The sequence below is a fragment of the Raphanus sativus genome, unplaced genomic scaffold (assembly GCF_000801105.2).
Source record: "Raphanus sativus cultivar WK10039 unplaced genomic scaffold, ASM80110v3 Scaffold0408, whole genome shotgun sequence".
NCBI classification, from domain to species: domain Eukaryota; kingdom Viridiplantae; phylum Streptophyta; class Magnoliopsida; order Brassicales; family Brassicaceae; genus Raphanus; species Raphanus sativus.
In genome coordinates this window covers 1-12,192 of record NW_026615727.1, presented here as the reverse complement: position 1 = coordinate 12,192, position 12,192 = coordinate 1, and the positions used below count along the sequence as shown (strand labels likewise).

Sequence of the window (12,192 nt, the reverse complement as noted above, 5' to 3'; positions counted from 1 at the left end):
TTATAAAAATGAAAGTGGTATAGTATTTTAAAATTTAAGTTGATAAGAAAAAAATCAAAGAACTTAATATTTTGACATCCAAATATGTCATATATCTAAACTAAAATAAGGGCTAAATTACTTAAACTGAAAAATATTTTTATTTATAAAATTTGGTAATATACTAAAATAATGGATGATAGAATATATGTTTAATAAGATAAGTAGATGTGCGGATCAAATCTTATTTAGTATTTAAATACCAAAATAATGGTGTTTTACTAATTTACCACCCTGACTCTGTCGTGTTAAAATTGTTTTCTTCGTACTGGCCAGACACAAGCCAGATTGGCGACAAGCTAAAGTCGTCTGAAGACTCTACAATTGGACTCCAACCATTCAAGTGGCAAACTTGCCAACCAAACCCTTCTTCTTGTGTTTTCAAAATATCATTACTAGTTTTCTGATTAAAAACAAACAAAAATGGAGTGAGATATTATTATTGGATTTGAATCATTTGATTTGAAGCAAAGATTACCACATAACATGAGGTAAGAAAGAAAAATCTGAGGAAAAGGATTCAGAAAATAATGAAAGATTGTTGCCGAGGTAAGATTGCTTGTTCAAGGTGAAGCTACTGAAATTATATAATGAATGATGTATCTTCATTATATGAAATAGTTATAGATGAAGGTGCTTTTTTATTTAGAAGATGCCTTGATTGTTTCAGTTAATTTGGTCAGCAATCTAGTCACTTAAGAGCAATAACTAAAAGGGAGTGTTATAATTCACTCATTAGACGAGATTATGGGTGTTTAGTGTGCTTAGATTTTTTTTTTTTCAAAAACTAAGAACGTTTAACACTTTCTATATTTTTGTATACTACATAAATAAAAAATATCTATGAATTTTAACTTAATATTTTACATATATTTTCTCAAAGTTTCCATTATTTTTCTAAAATTTTGCTTTTATCTTTCTTTATATTCTTCTAGATAAAAATATATGATAAAAATATTATCTAAAACTAAAACCATATATTATTTATTTATTTTGAAAATTACAACACTACAATATCTAAAAATGATTAATATGCAAATATAATAGTATATAGATACAACATAAATACTCTTGAAGAGAGAACTCGTTGGATGTTTGCATTGTTACTCCTCTTCAACTTATTTATATTATAATTGGATACATTCTTACAAGTTACAACACATTATACACATACTTAAACTCTTTTCTATGAGAATTTGATACATTCTTACAAAGTTACAACACAATAAATAATCTATTAAAACTGAAATACATTTGAAAAATTACTTTTATTTCATTTTAATATTTACAATTTGTGTCATTGCCATTGTCTCTTACATTTTTACTACTAATTAATATACTAGACCTTCACGTAAAAAGCAATCACATTTGAATAATAAACCCATTAAGACATGCTTACCCAATAATTACATTTATCTCTCCAACAAATAAAACACTGTTTATTCTTTTATTTCAGCCACATTCCCCAATCTCTGCAGAATTTGGCCTACATATATTATTAAACTAATGACGTAAAACGAAATGTAATTTCTTTTTACTATCTATGTAATAACTTATAACTATTAAAACTATAAAAATACTACCAAATAACTATAGTAATGCAATTCACGAGAACATCATTAAACCACGCACTATACCTGTAACATGAAGTCATACAATTTGAAACTTTTTTCCAGTTTTATATAGAGTATTTTTTTTGTCGACTCCAGTTTTATATAGAGTAATTGGGAATAAGATATTGAAATTTCATATATATTTTTTCCAATCCGATAATATTTATTCGAAAGAGGAATACAAAGTTTGATACATAAGCTGATTCACAGCAACAAGAGCCCATAGATATGCAACTAAAACCCACACCGGGCGGCTTTAAACAAACAACACAACTCCACAACTAATTTAATTCAATGGAACTCACAATGATACTAGCACACCAAACTTACAGCAATTCAATTCAAGATGCTTATGAACGAGATTTATCGTTGAACCCACCGAACGATAACCTTAACCTCTAACGACACCACATCGAGAGCATTCCTCTCCAAACCACCAAAACCAGACTTTATAACCCGGTAAGATTGAACCATTCTAAGGTCACACCTCTTCTTGATACGGCAGCGACGCATTTCATGCGACCACACTAAAATTTCATATATTAAAATTGATATTTCATATATTAAAATTTATTTGTCAGAAAATAATATATGAATTAAGAATTACATATATCCTATCGATTTGGTACTGGCAAAATCATGTATATACAGTATCTACTAAATATTGCTAAAATCATTCACAATCCAACAACCTTAAAATACCAAAACCAAAAATTGAAGCTATCACATTAATCACAAAGATATCAACTTGCAAATCGCGTTTTACTTGAAAGACCTACAAACATGAGGATGCCTCAAAAATTGTCGAGGCATTGAGTACTCTATAAGGAAACAAGAGATCTCTGTCTGAAACTTCAGGATTCATGTTTTATGAACAAGTGGATACAAACATGAATACTACTCATCAAGCGGTTTGCAAACTATGTGCACCAGTGCCTGAACCTAAGCTCACGGTCTGAGGATCATCCTCTACTGCTTGATCATATAAGGACAGCTCGACCTGGTTTCATGTTCCGAACAAAGACTGTGAAAGCATGAAAATGGTCAGGAGAGAAGAAAAGAGCTCCCATTCTCTGGTTAGTGAACATATCAATTCCTACACTCCCATCCTTCAGATTCTCAACGACCTGAAACAACCACTCTGCGTTTCTTACATGATGTTTTTGATTTGGGAAAGTAATGACTTATGGGCTAGAGAGAGAGAGGCCGGTGATTGGTGCTCGCGTCGTATAGATCCATTCCAGGTATTATCATTAGAGCTGTAGAACCCAGCTGTTAACTCACAAGGCTGAGATCTTAGCTTGTTCCAGAGAGGTAGCTTCCCACTTAGAGACACACCACTTCCGCTGAATGCTGATGAAGCAAGGACACGGTCTGCATGGGAGGTGAGAAGAGACGAGTACCAACCATGTCCACCGTCTTGGAATGAGGCTGTTGATCGTAAGCAGGAGCATCGTGTGGTCACCAAAGCAAAGAGGGTTGGGATCCCTGTGGATTAAGCGTAGTATTTGAGAGCGGAAAGCATGTGTGCAACGTAGTAACACTGGAACTCTCCTACTGTAAACACACATGAGCTAAAATCAGAAACTGAAACCAGAGTAGAAGACATACTGAGAGAATACAAAGTGTAAAACAACACCGTCAACACCGTCTTCGCAGAAACCACCACAAACCTCTCTCCATAGGAGTCTTACCATCAAGAACAAAAATATTGTTTAATTACATATATAAATAATTACATTCACCCTTGCTAACAATCCCATGGGATATAAAGGAGAGACCTTTTTCTCCTGATTTTTTTTTTTCAAATTAGAGAAAGACGCAATTTTGCAATTGAAATCAAACTCATAAAGCAATGGCAATCGATTGGGGGTGGGGGGGGGGGGAGAGAACACTTACTGATCTAGAGTGTGTAGTGGGTTTCAGAAACGGAGCTTGATCGGAGACGATTCACCGGAGATTACGTCGGATCCAAATCTAAACCCGAGCTCCCTGCATATTTAATTCTCATCTCCAGATCTTCGCTTGAGGGTTACCAATCACTGGAACTTTCATTTTTTGATCAAAAAAAAAAGAACGTAATTTTTATCATTTAAATTTAATCCGAATAAAGATCGAAAGTGATTTGTGGTTAACTGGTTATGTCTGAAGGAAGTGAGATCGAGAAAACCACATGTACTAAATGCAGTACTTTATTTGTTATTCTTTTTAACAACTTAAAATTGTTAAGATTGTTGAAAATGATTCAAATACATGTAACATACATATGAAAATACAGACATAACAAATGGCATAATGAAAACATGTAGAAAATAAAAATAAATAGTAAAGATGAATTTTCTTCGAATGTCTTCTTTATCAATAGAGTATGAACTCTACTAAGACTTCTGCGAGTATCAATAGAGTATGAACTCTACATCACGGAAATGTAAATCATAATAAATTACGTAATTTGCAAGAGTTGGGATGGATGTGTGACATGATTTCACTTATTTGGGAGCGAAAATGAAGTGAAAAGGGAAAACAATTTACAGGAAATGGGATTAGTGGACGACTGGAAATTGAGATGCAAAGTGATGGAATAATTATTACAGTTAAATCAGCATTTGATCTAAGAGACGTTGATGCTAGACACCTGTGAGCGATAGAGAGCGTTACAGCTAGGCTGAAGAATATTTTCTTTTTCCATCTAAAGATTTCATTAAGACGCAGAAGCCAATACATGATATACTACAGACATATATTACGTATATTTTATCATAAAACTAAATATTTCGGACATATGGTGTCTTGTTTTATTTTACATTATAATCAAAAACTGTTTAACATAAAGAAAATAAATTTTATTGCAGTAGAGCCTTGCATATAGAGATGTAAAATTGTGTCTTATTCGTGAACAAGGAGTATGAATATCAGCAACCCGGACCGGTCCGGTTGAATACTGAATATCAGTGTTTTTAAACCCGGACCGAATCGACGGTCGGACCGGGTTCAACCGCGAACCGAACACCAAGTCGGGTTGGGTTAATGCCAAAACCCAATCAAAATTGAACCAGTTAAAAATCTATATTGAACTGTTAAAAATCCGGGAACTGGTGATCCAACGAACCGATTAAACCCTGATTCGTATAGAAAACAAAAATTTTGTTAATGAAATTATTAGTTTTTTTTTAAATAAAAAATATGGTTTGTGACAAACTACAACTCAAGATATTTTTATCTTTAAATCTTTTTTTCTTTTTAAGTTTGTGACATTTCACAAAGTATTATCTTTCTGGGTGAAAATAATAATTGAAAACTTTCTTTTTTTGTAAACTATAAATAATTGAAAACTTACGTTTATGTTTTTAATGTTCTCTGCAAAACTTTAACACTGTAGTTTTTGATGTTCTCTGCAAAACTTTAACACTGTAGTAAGGAATGAAAGAGAATGATCACGAAATTCCACTTCCATCAAATTCAAACATAGAACAACCGTCACAATGTGTATATATTTTTTTAAAAAGATGATAAAGATTTATAGTGATAAAAACCTGGAAAGTAAACTTTAAATGTATTTTTTTCTATTGATTTCGATTTGAACTATTAGATCATTTTATTATTTTTATTACATTTCAGTTTTCTATTTTCTAAATTTGTTTGTTAAAATATACATATTATATACAAAATATTATTAAATTCAGTTTATTACATCAAACCCGGTCGAACCCAATCAAACCAGGTCAAATCATATTGATCGGTGACCTAAAATATTTCCGGTTCGCTCGCCGGTCCGGTTTTAAAAACACTGATGAATATATATTACAGAGGAGCCTAAGGTTTGCAGTAATTACAAGAATCAATCATATATTGACATGTACAGAATAGGGTAACAATGATATTCCTTGACAGCTCATATGATTTTCAGGTCACTGAATCAAGATTTGAACAATATATTTTCTTTGACCAAATTTACAAAATAACTTAATTGGTCAAATATATAAATAAATATTCTTGATTTGTATGTATCAATATGGAAAACCAATTAAAATAAAATAAAATAAAAATGGAAATTTGTGATTTCCCAAGACTAAAAGTTATATTATTTTTTGTCAACGTGTTGGTTTTCATTAACCATATAGTTGACATGTACAGAATATGGTAATAATGATATTCCTTGACAGCTCATATGATTTTCAGGTCACTGCATCTCATCTGATTAGATTAAGATTTGAACAATAAGTTTTCTTTGACAAATTTACAAAATAACTTAATTGGTCAAATATATAAATAAATATTCTTGATTTACATGTATCAATATGGAAAATCAATTAAAATAAAATAAAACAAAAATGAATTTTGTGATTCCCAAGACTAAAAGCTATATAAATAGAGGTTCTCTACAAGACGTGAAAAGTCAAGGATATTTCTCTTGCTATATATTTTATACAGAAGAAAAAATATGGCGAACACACAAAATTTGGTGATATTTTCTCTTGTTGTGATATTAGCAGCTTCAGTGTTTAACACCAACATTTTGGTTTCAGGTTCGTTGAAATTTTACTGTAGTTATTCTGCTTAGTTCGACATGATGGTTTAAAGACAATAATTGAAGAATTAACAAATATCGTATATGTTTTGTGTGGGTTTGTGTAGGTGCGGAGCACGAGAATAAAATCAAGTATACTTACTGCGCTAAGACTTTATGCTCGGACAGCTACTTACCTCATATGTGCTTTTTTGATTGTACTACTAAAGGGTTTCAAACCGGAACTTGTATAGTTCCTACTCCTAATACTCCCTTAAGATGTTGTTGTGGTACCTTGTAGGCATCATCTACCTAATCTAATAAAATATTTAAGAGCTTCGTTTCGTTTTATTTTGTGCACTGATTTAAGGGCTTCATTTATAATTTTCTAGGCTACTATGATTAATATCGACTGCAAATTACTACTTTATTATAATGCATATATCAAAAAACTGAAAATATAAATTTTCTCAACTGAATCTTTTACAATACACACACAAACGATTAAAGTAGGTAGCACATATATTATATGAAGTGGCTACAGAATGATAACTAAACAACAAAAGAAATAGCAAAAAATAAAACCACAAGAGCTAAAGGATCGCTACGAAAAGACGACGATCGTAGTGGCCCTAGCCCTCCATAGTAGAAATGCTCTCCACAGCCGGTACTATGCGTCTTCTTAACGCCGTAGGAGTCAGGCTGAGTAGCTCCTATCTGAAAGTCTCGAAGCGGCAGAAAGGAACGGTTCTTCTCAGCAATCTGCAGGTTGCAGAAATATGCTGCTTTCCTGAATCCTTTTCCTGGAAATTTCCCGGAACCCATCTGGGTGGTATTGCTCATTCCAGAGCTGTTCAGGTACAGAACCTCCCCACCCCACTGTACTTCGGAGGCATGACCAGAGAGAGTAGTGAATAGCTCGACGGGCCAGTAACCGATCGGGACTACATTCAGGCCCATACCCAACCACCAATGGCCTGAAAGGGGATCCTGAAAATTTTGTTTATTGTTAGCAAACATTAAACCAAATCAAATGCAATTAAATATCCAAGCTGTAACAATCATAATCAAACTTCAAAGTATTTTTATTATAGATGCCTAGGAGTATTAAATGGAATATCAACTATTGAGGGGGGGGGGGTTAAATTTTGAATCCATACCGGTCAGTTATCAATATGATCGACTCGTTCTCGATAGTCAATAATACCAATAATAACAGATGGAAACCAAATTGAAATTGTTTTTTGAACGAACCGAACCTTTACTAAAATGATAAACAAACGAATACTAGGTAGGCGAGTTTAAAAGCTCGAAGAGAGTTGCGTTAGCTAAGGTGTCAACAATTGGGGCTTCATGCAAAGAACGAGAGCTTCCAAGGAAGCTTTAAGGATCACCTCTTTCCATAGAAGTTTGTTTATAGTCGTGTGAATTAGAGATGTTGTATAGGGCTGATGTATTTTGGGTTGGCCCAGCCCATATATAAAAATTTAGAACACTAAGTAATTATTCTAAAGCATTTCGGATCAATTTAGAGTTGGACTAATATAAGGATGGGTTTAAATCGGGTTAGGCCCTAGTTAGATTTATAAAAATATAAAATCAATGTTTTATGTTCAAACGACTCTTCTTCTCTCTCCGCCAGTCTCCCTCTTTCCTCCTCTCTCTCGCCGTATCTGGAGGTTAGGCCTTACAATCAATCTGGGTTTAGTTAAGATTTCGAACTAGAGGAAAGTTATGTTCTGTGTTTTTGAAAAATTACTTGTTTGTGTTTGAAATTCATAGCTTTGATAATCTTATAGCTTGATTTGAGCCACTGGTATATACATCGTGTAAGCCTTTTCTCGATGTTGGTTTTGATTCATGTTCCTGATGAGAAAACCCTTGTCACTTGGTTTCGTTTCAGGGTAAGAGGAGGTTTTAACCCGTCTCTTAGCTTCATCTCCGATCAAATCAGATTATCTGTTTGTTATTCGTTATCTCATGTGGTTCTCTGTTTCAGTTTGACTCTGGAATCTGACTTTGTGATTGTGGCAAATATTCTTTTTTATTATTCTCAGATAGCTCATTTGTTTTGATTTTGTAATAAACTCAATTTGTCCTGTTCTTTATATTAGACACAAAGTGTCCCACATCGGAAGTTGGAACTAATATTCACTAGTATATAAGATAGATGGGTCAATCCACTTAAAACCAATTGGTTTTAAGTGTGAAGCCCATTTATCTTAACATGGTATCAGAGCCCACGATCCACAAAATTCAACCCGATCCACATCGATCCGTGCCCAAAGCTGGCCCATCGATCTTTGCCCATAAATTCCGAGATTGACGCTTAAAGAGCCATCATCTCGAGGGGGCGTATTAGACACAAAGTGTCCCACATCGGAAGTTGGAACTAATATTCACTAGTATATAAGATAGATGGGTCAATCCACTTATCACCAATTGGTTTTAAGTGTGAAGCCCATCTACCTTAACACTTTAGTGTCATAATTGGATTTATCATGAGGGCATGGTTTAGTTCATGAGATGTTAGAGCAGATGTGTACAAGGCTGTTTTGTGTTCTTAGTTCATGAGAGCAAGCGTTGTTAGTTCATGTGTACAAAGTTGAGTTGCAGACGAGGAAAGAGGTTGTGCATTGTGTCACTCTTCACGAGATGATGCGTGATCATGCTTTATGCATTTCCTTAGTTCAATGTGTAGTCAGCACAATTTCACGAGGTTGATCTTTGTTTACTTTCTTGTTTGTTTGTGGACAGCACACAGAAGTAGTGGAATTGAAAAAAGAAAGCAAAGTTGAGATAGCGCAAGAGCAGAAGAAACATTTATCAAAATAGATCATTTTTTTTATGATGTTGTGGTTTGTTTCAAACATTCAAGCATGTTTTGTGACATTCAATAATGATTCCAAACTTTTTGCTATTTTAATCAGAAACTATTTTATTTGATATGTATTACTAATACAATGGTGTTTAAATAGTAAAAAAAATAAATGGTTTAAAGGGTTAAGAAGGGTTCAGCCCTATTTTACATAGTCTAATGGGTTCTAAAAGGGTTAGGGTTCACTTAGGGTTGAGCTTAAGCTAAATAAAGTTGGGTTGGGCTGGACAGCCTATACAACATCCCTAGGTAAGACCGACCATTTGTTGTAGGCTGTGAAGTAGAGCCAAGTGATGGTCCTCAGATCCTATATGAAGGAGTTGAAAGGAGAAGGGGGGAAATGAGAATTAAATGGACATGGAGGAGAGGCGTTTCAGAGGAGGGAGGTTTCGTTATTGTGGTGGTGAGAGATAGCCCAGAGTATCAAAGGGCCCAATTATAAAGTTGGACGAATGTGAAAAATTTAACCTCGTTAAAGAAAAGATTACGTGGGAGCAACCCATATCCTTTTTTGGTCAATAGTTAATCTTAAAATGACTTTATGTATATAGATAAGTAATAGTAACCTTCATGTCAAAAAAGGAATAATAATAACTTACCTTCCAAATCTGGAAGGCTATATCGAATTGGTCTCCCCCAATAGTCGAAGTCCCGCTGATGGCTCCTCCTAGGGCGACATGTCTGTTGACATGCACAAATCCTTTACCATAGTGGTTGTAACACCCGGTGGTAAGATAGGCATCTCCCTGAAATTTACGAAGATTCAACCAAATAAACTTGAATTGGTTGTTACGTTTCAAATTTACACAGACTATTTTATTGACCATTTGGAATGTTCTTATTACCCCTGATTTCTTTGTCTCGTTTCGCATGGTTCCTATGATTATCAAAGTTTGTCTAGAAGCCCAATTACGTCTTTATCTTACATGTCTCGTTTCACATAGTTCATATGATTATCAAAGTTTGTTCTAGAAGCCCAATTACATTTTTTTCTCTTTCAGCTAAAGCCCAATAACTTTGTTAACCTTTTTCTTTCTTTTGAAACTAAATTAATGAACATTGTAAACCATACTTAATAGGTATGACCAAAGATAAAAGCACACTACACGTCAAATCATTCAGGTATATACGTGCGGATTGTTATATATATATATACGTTTCTTCTCAAAATTTATAGTATTATTATATTACAGGATCCTATGATTATCAAAGTTTGTTCTAGAAGCCCAGTTACATTTTTTTCTCTTTCAGCTAAAGCCCAATAACTTTGTTAACCTTTTTCTTTCTTTTTTTTTTTTTTTTTGGCTAAAATTTGGCGCCTTTTTCTTTCTTTTGAAACTAAATTAATGAACATTGTAAACCATACTTATCTTATGTGCGAATTGTTCTATATATATGTTTCTTCTCAAAATTTATAGTATTATAGGAGACCTAATAGAACTGCATTAGTTCCTAATAACAGTAGTGATAATAAAATAGTTCTGCTAAGTGTATTTGTTAATATTAGAAAGCAAAAAAGAAGAAGAGAAAACTCACCGTCCAATATGTGAACAGTCTAGGCTGGTGATCGCCATACTTGTACGGGTAGACCTAAGTATCACAATCAACTTTATGGTTAGACATTGGCATACATAAATTTCTGATGTATTCTGAGTAACATGAAATAAGTATAATTTGATAACATTACCTGCCAACCCGTCTCCAGCGTGTTAAGGTCGTTGTTTTCGTAACTTCCGGACGTGACCCAGATTTGAGCCAAACTGAAGTCGTCCTCTGACTCCACGACTGGGTTCCAGACGCTTAGCGTGGCTTTCGCTCCATATATGGGTAGATCTCTCACGTACCCTACAGCATACTGTTTTTCACCAAAGTACACATCAGTTATTCATGTTGGGAATAATAATAAACTGTTCGAATACACAGTGCACAGATATAGACCAAACTTAAATATATGTTAAACTAATAACGCCTATTCTAACCGAATGAAAGAAGCTTGCCTGATGCCCTCGGGTAGCTCTGTCTGCGGCGTCAGAAATCAGGGGACCGTATTTCCCCTCTGAAAGTTCAGCTTCAGCTTCAACGCGTCGTATAGGAAAGTCCCATGAGGGCACGCTGTTCCATTGCGGTGCCACACCTGCCAGCCGAATCCTCCTTCTTCTGTCTTTACCATCCCGCTGGGGTACTCCTGTTTACAGAAAACAAATAGGGAGTTAGACATGAAAAGATGATATATGGATTGTGCTACCAACTTCAAACATTCATAAAATCATTAAACGGAGTGGTTTTGGTGAAGTCATTAGTTAAAACTAAGGTTTGAAAGTATCAAAAGAGAGATTGTGGAGTATTGAGCAGTGAAGATGAATAAGCTTACAAGGCCTTTCAAGTGTTGCGGGTAATCGTTTAACAAATGTCAACTCAGGACTGTTTAAAACTTGTTTTGCATTCAGCATGACAATCAGGCTCATCTCAAGATAACTAGGAGCTTAAAGAATTTCCATGAAAGCTCTCCTTGTTAGTCACCAATAACCAGGGAAGTTCTAGTTGTAACTACATGCATCGCAAGGGGATAATGGAGAAGTTCGCTCGAGAAAGAAAAAAACAGTAGTGAACGGAAAAGTGGGTACTAATCAAATGTCAAAGGCATGTTCAAAGGATTCTGATGAGGTTTAAGACAGAACAAGACATGTACAAATTGAAACAAATTAGTTACACAACTGAGAAAAAGTATACACCAAGGATTATAGAGAATGTAAAATACCTGGAATGAGTGGTTTTGCAACATGGGACTCTTTAAAGACGGTTGATCCTTCGTGTTGATGCACTCTATGATATCGCCGTCGGGACTCTGAATCGTCAAGAGTGGTGCCGAAAGTCCGCAGAAACTGAAAGACGTAGATGACATAAGAATCATCACGAAAAAAGACAACATGATGATTCTTATGTCAGAGAGGGGTTGTCGAAATAGATCAAGCAGTGATGATGGAGTTTGGCGAGAACGGAATAGAGTAAAACATGGAGAGAAGTTGTTGTTAGTGGAGGTGATAAAGAGGATAACAGATAAGGGAGTAAGAAATAAACTCAGTCTGTTGATATCCAAGAGAGTGAAAGAGATGGAAGATGTCTTGCAACTCTGGTTTGCAACTAGAGTTTGATTA

The 12,192-nt window shown here is 34.4% G+C and overlaps 1 protein-coding gene, 1 long non-coding RNA gene and 1 pseudogene across 2 annotated transcripts; 1 reads left to right on the top strand and 2 right to left on the bottom strand.

Moving 5' to 3' along the window:
• Nucleotides 1-2,364: 2,364 nt before the first annotated feature.
• On the bottom strand, nt 2,365-3,213 carry LOC130502060 (inactive beta-amylase 9-like; annotated as a pseudogene).
• Nucleotides 3,214-6,608: 3,395 nt separating this feature from the next.
• Nucleotides 6,609-9,909, bottom strand: LOC108843339 (uncharacterized). Its single transcript, XM_056996877.1, has 3 exons — nt 9,883-9,909; nt 9,637-9,783; nt 6,609-7,149 (listed from the first exon to the last, which is right to left on the bottom strand). The coding sequence occupies exons 1-3, from the start codon at nt 9,907-9,909 to the stop codon at nt 6,712-6,714; spliced, it is 612 nt and encodes a 203-aa protein (XP_056852857.1). The 3' UTR covers nt 6,609-6,711.
• Nucleotides 7,747-8,307, top strand: LOC130502057 (uncharacterized). Its single transcript, XR_008940018.1, has 2 exons — nt 7,747-7,838; nt 8,063-8,307. It is a non-coding gene; the product is annotated as an uncharacterized LOC130502057 (long non-coding RNA).
• Nucleotides 9,910-12,192: the final 2,283 nt, after the last annotated feature.

What these genes read in the sequence shown, in the direction of transcription:
- LOC108843339 (XM_056996877.1), bottom strand. Translation starts at nt 9,909, where the DNA reads ATGCGAAACGAGACAAAGAAATCAGGG. An exon ending in ACGAGACAAAGAAATCAGGG is followed by an intron (nt 9,784 to 9,882) that starts GTAATAAGAACA and finishes CGTAAATTTCAG; the next exon opens with GGAGATGCCTATCTTACCAC. An exon ending in TAGCCTTCCAGATTTGGAAG is followed by an intron (nt 7,150 to 9,636) that starts GTAAGTTATTAT and finishes CAAAATTTTCAG; the next exon opens with GATCCCCTTTCAGGCCATTG.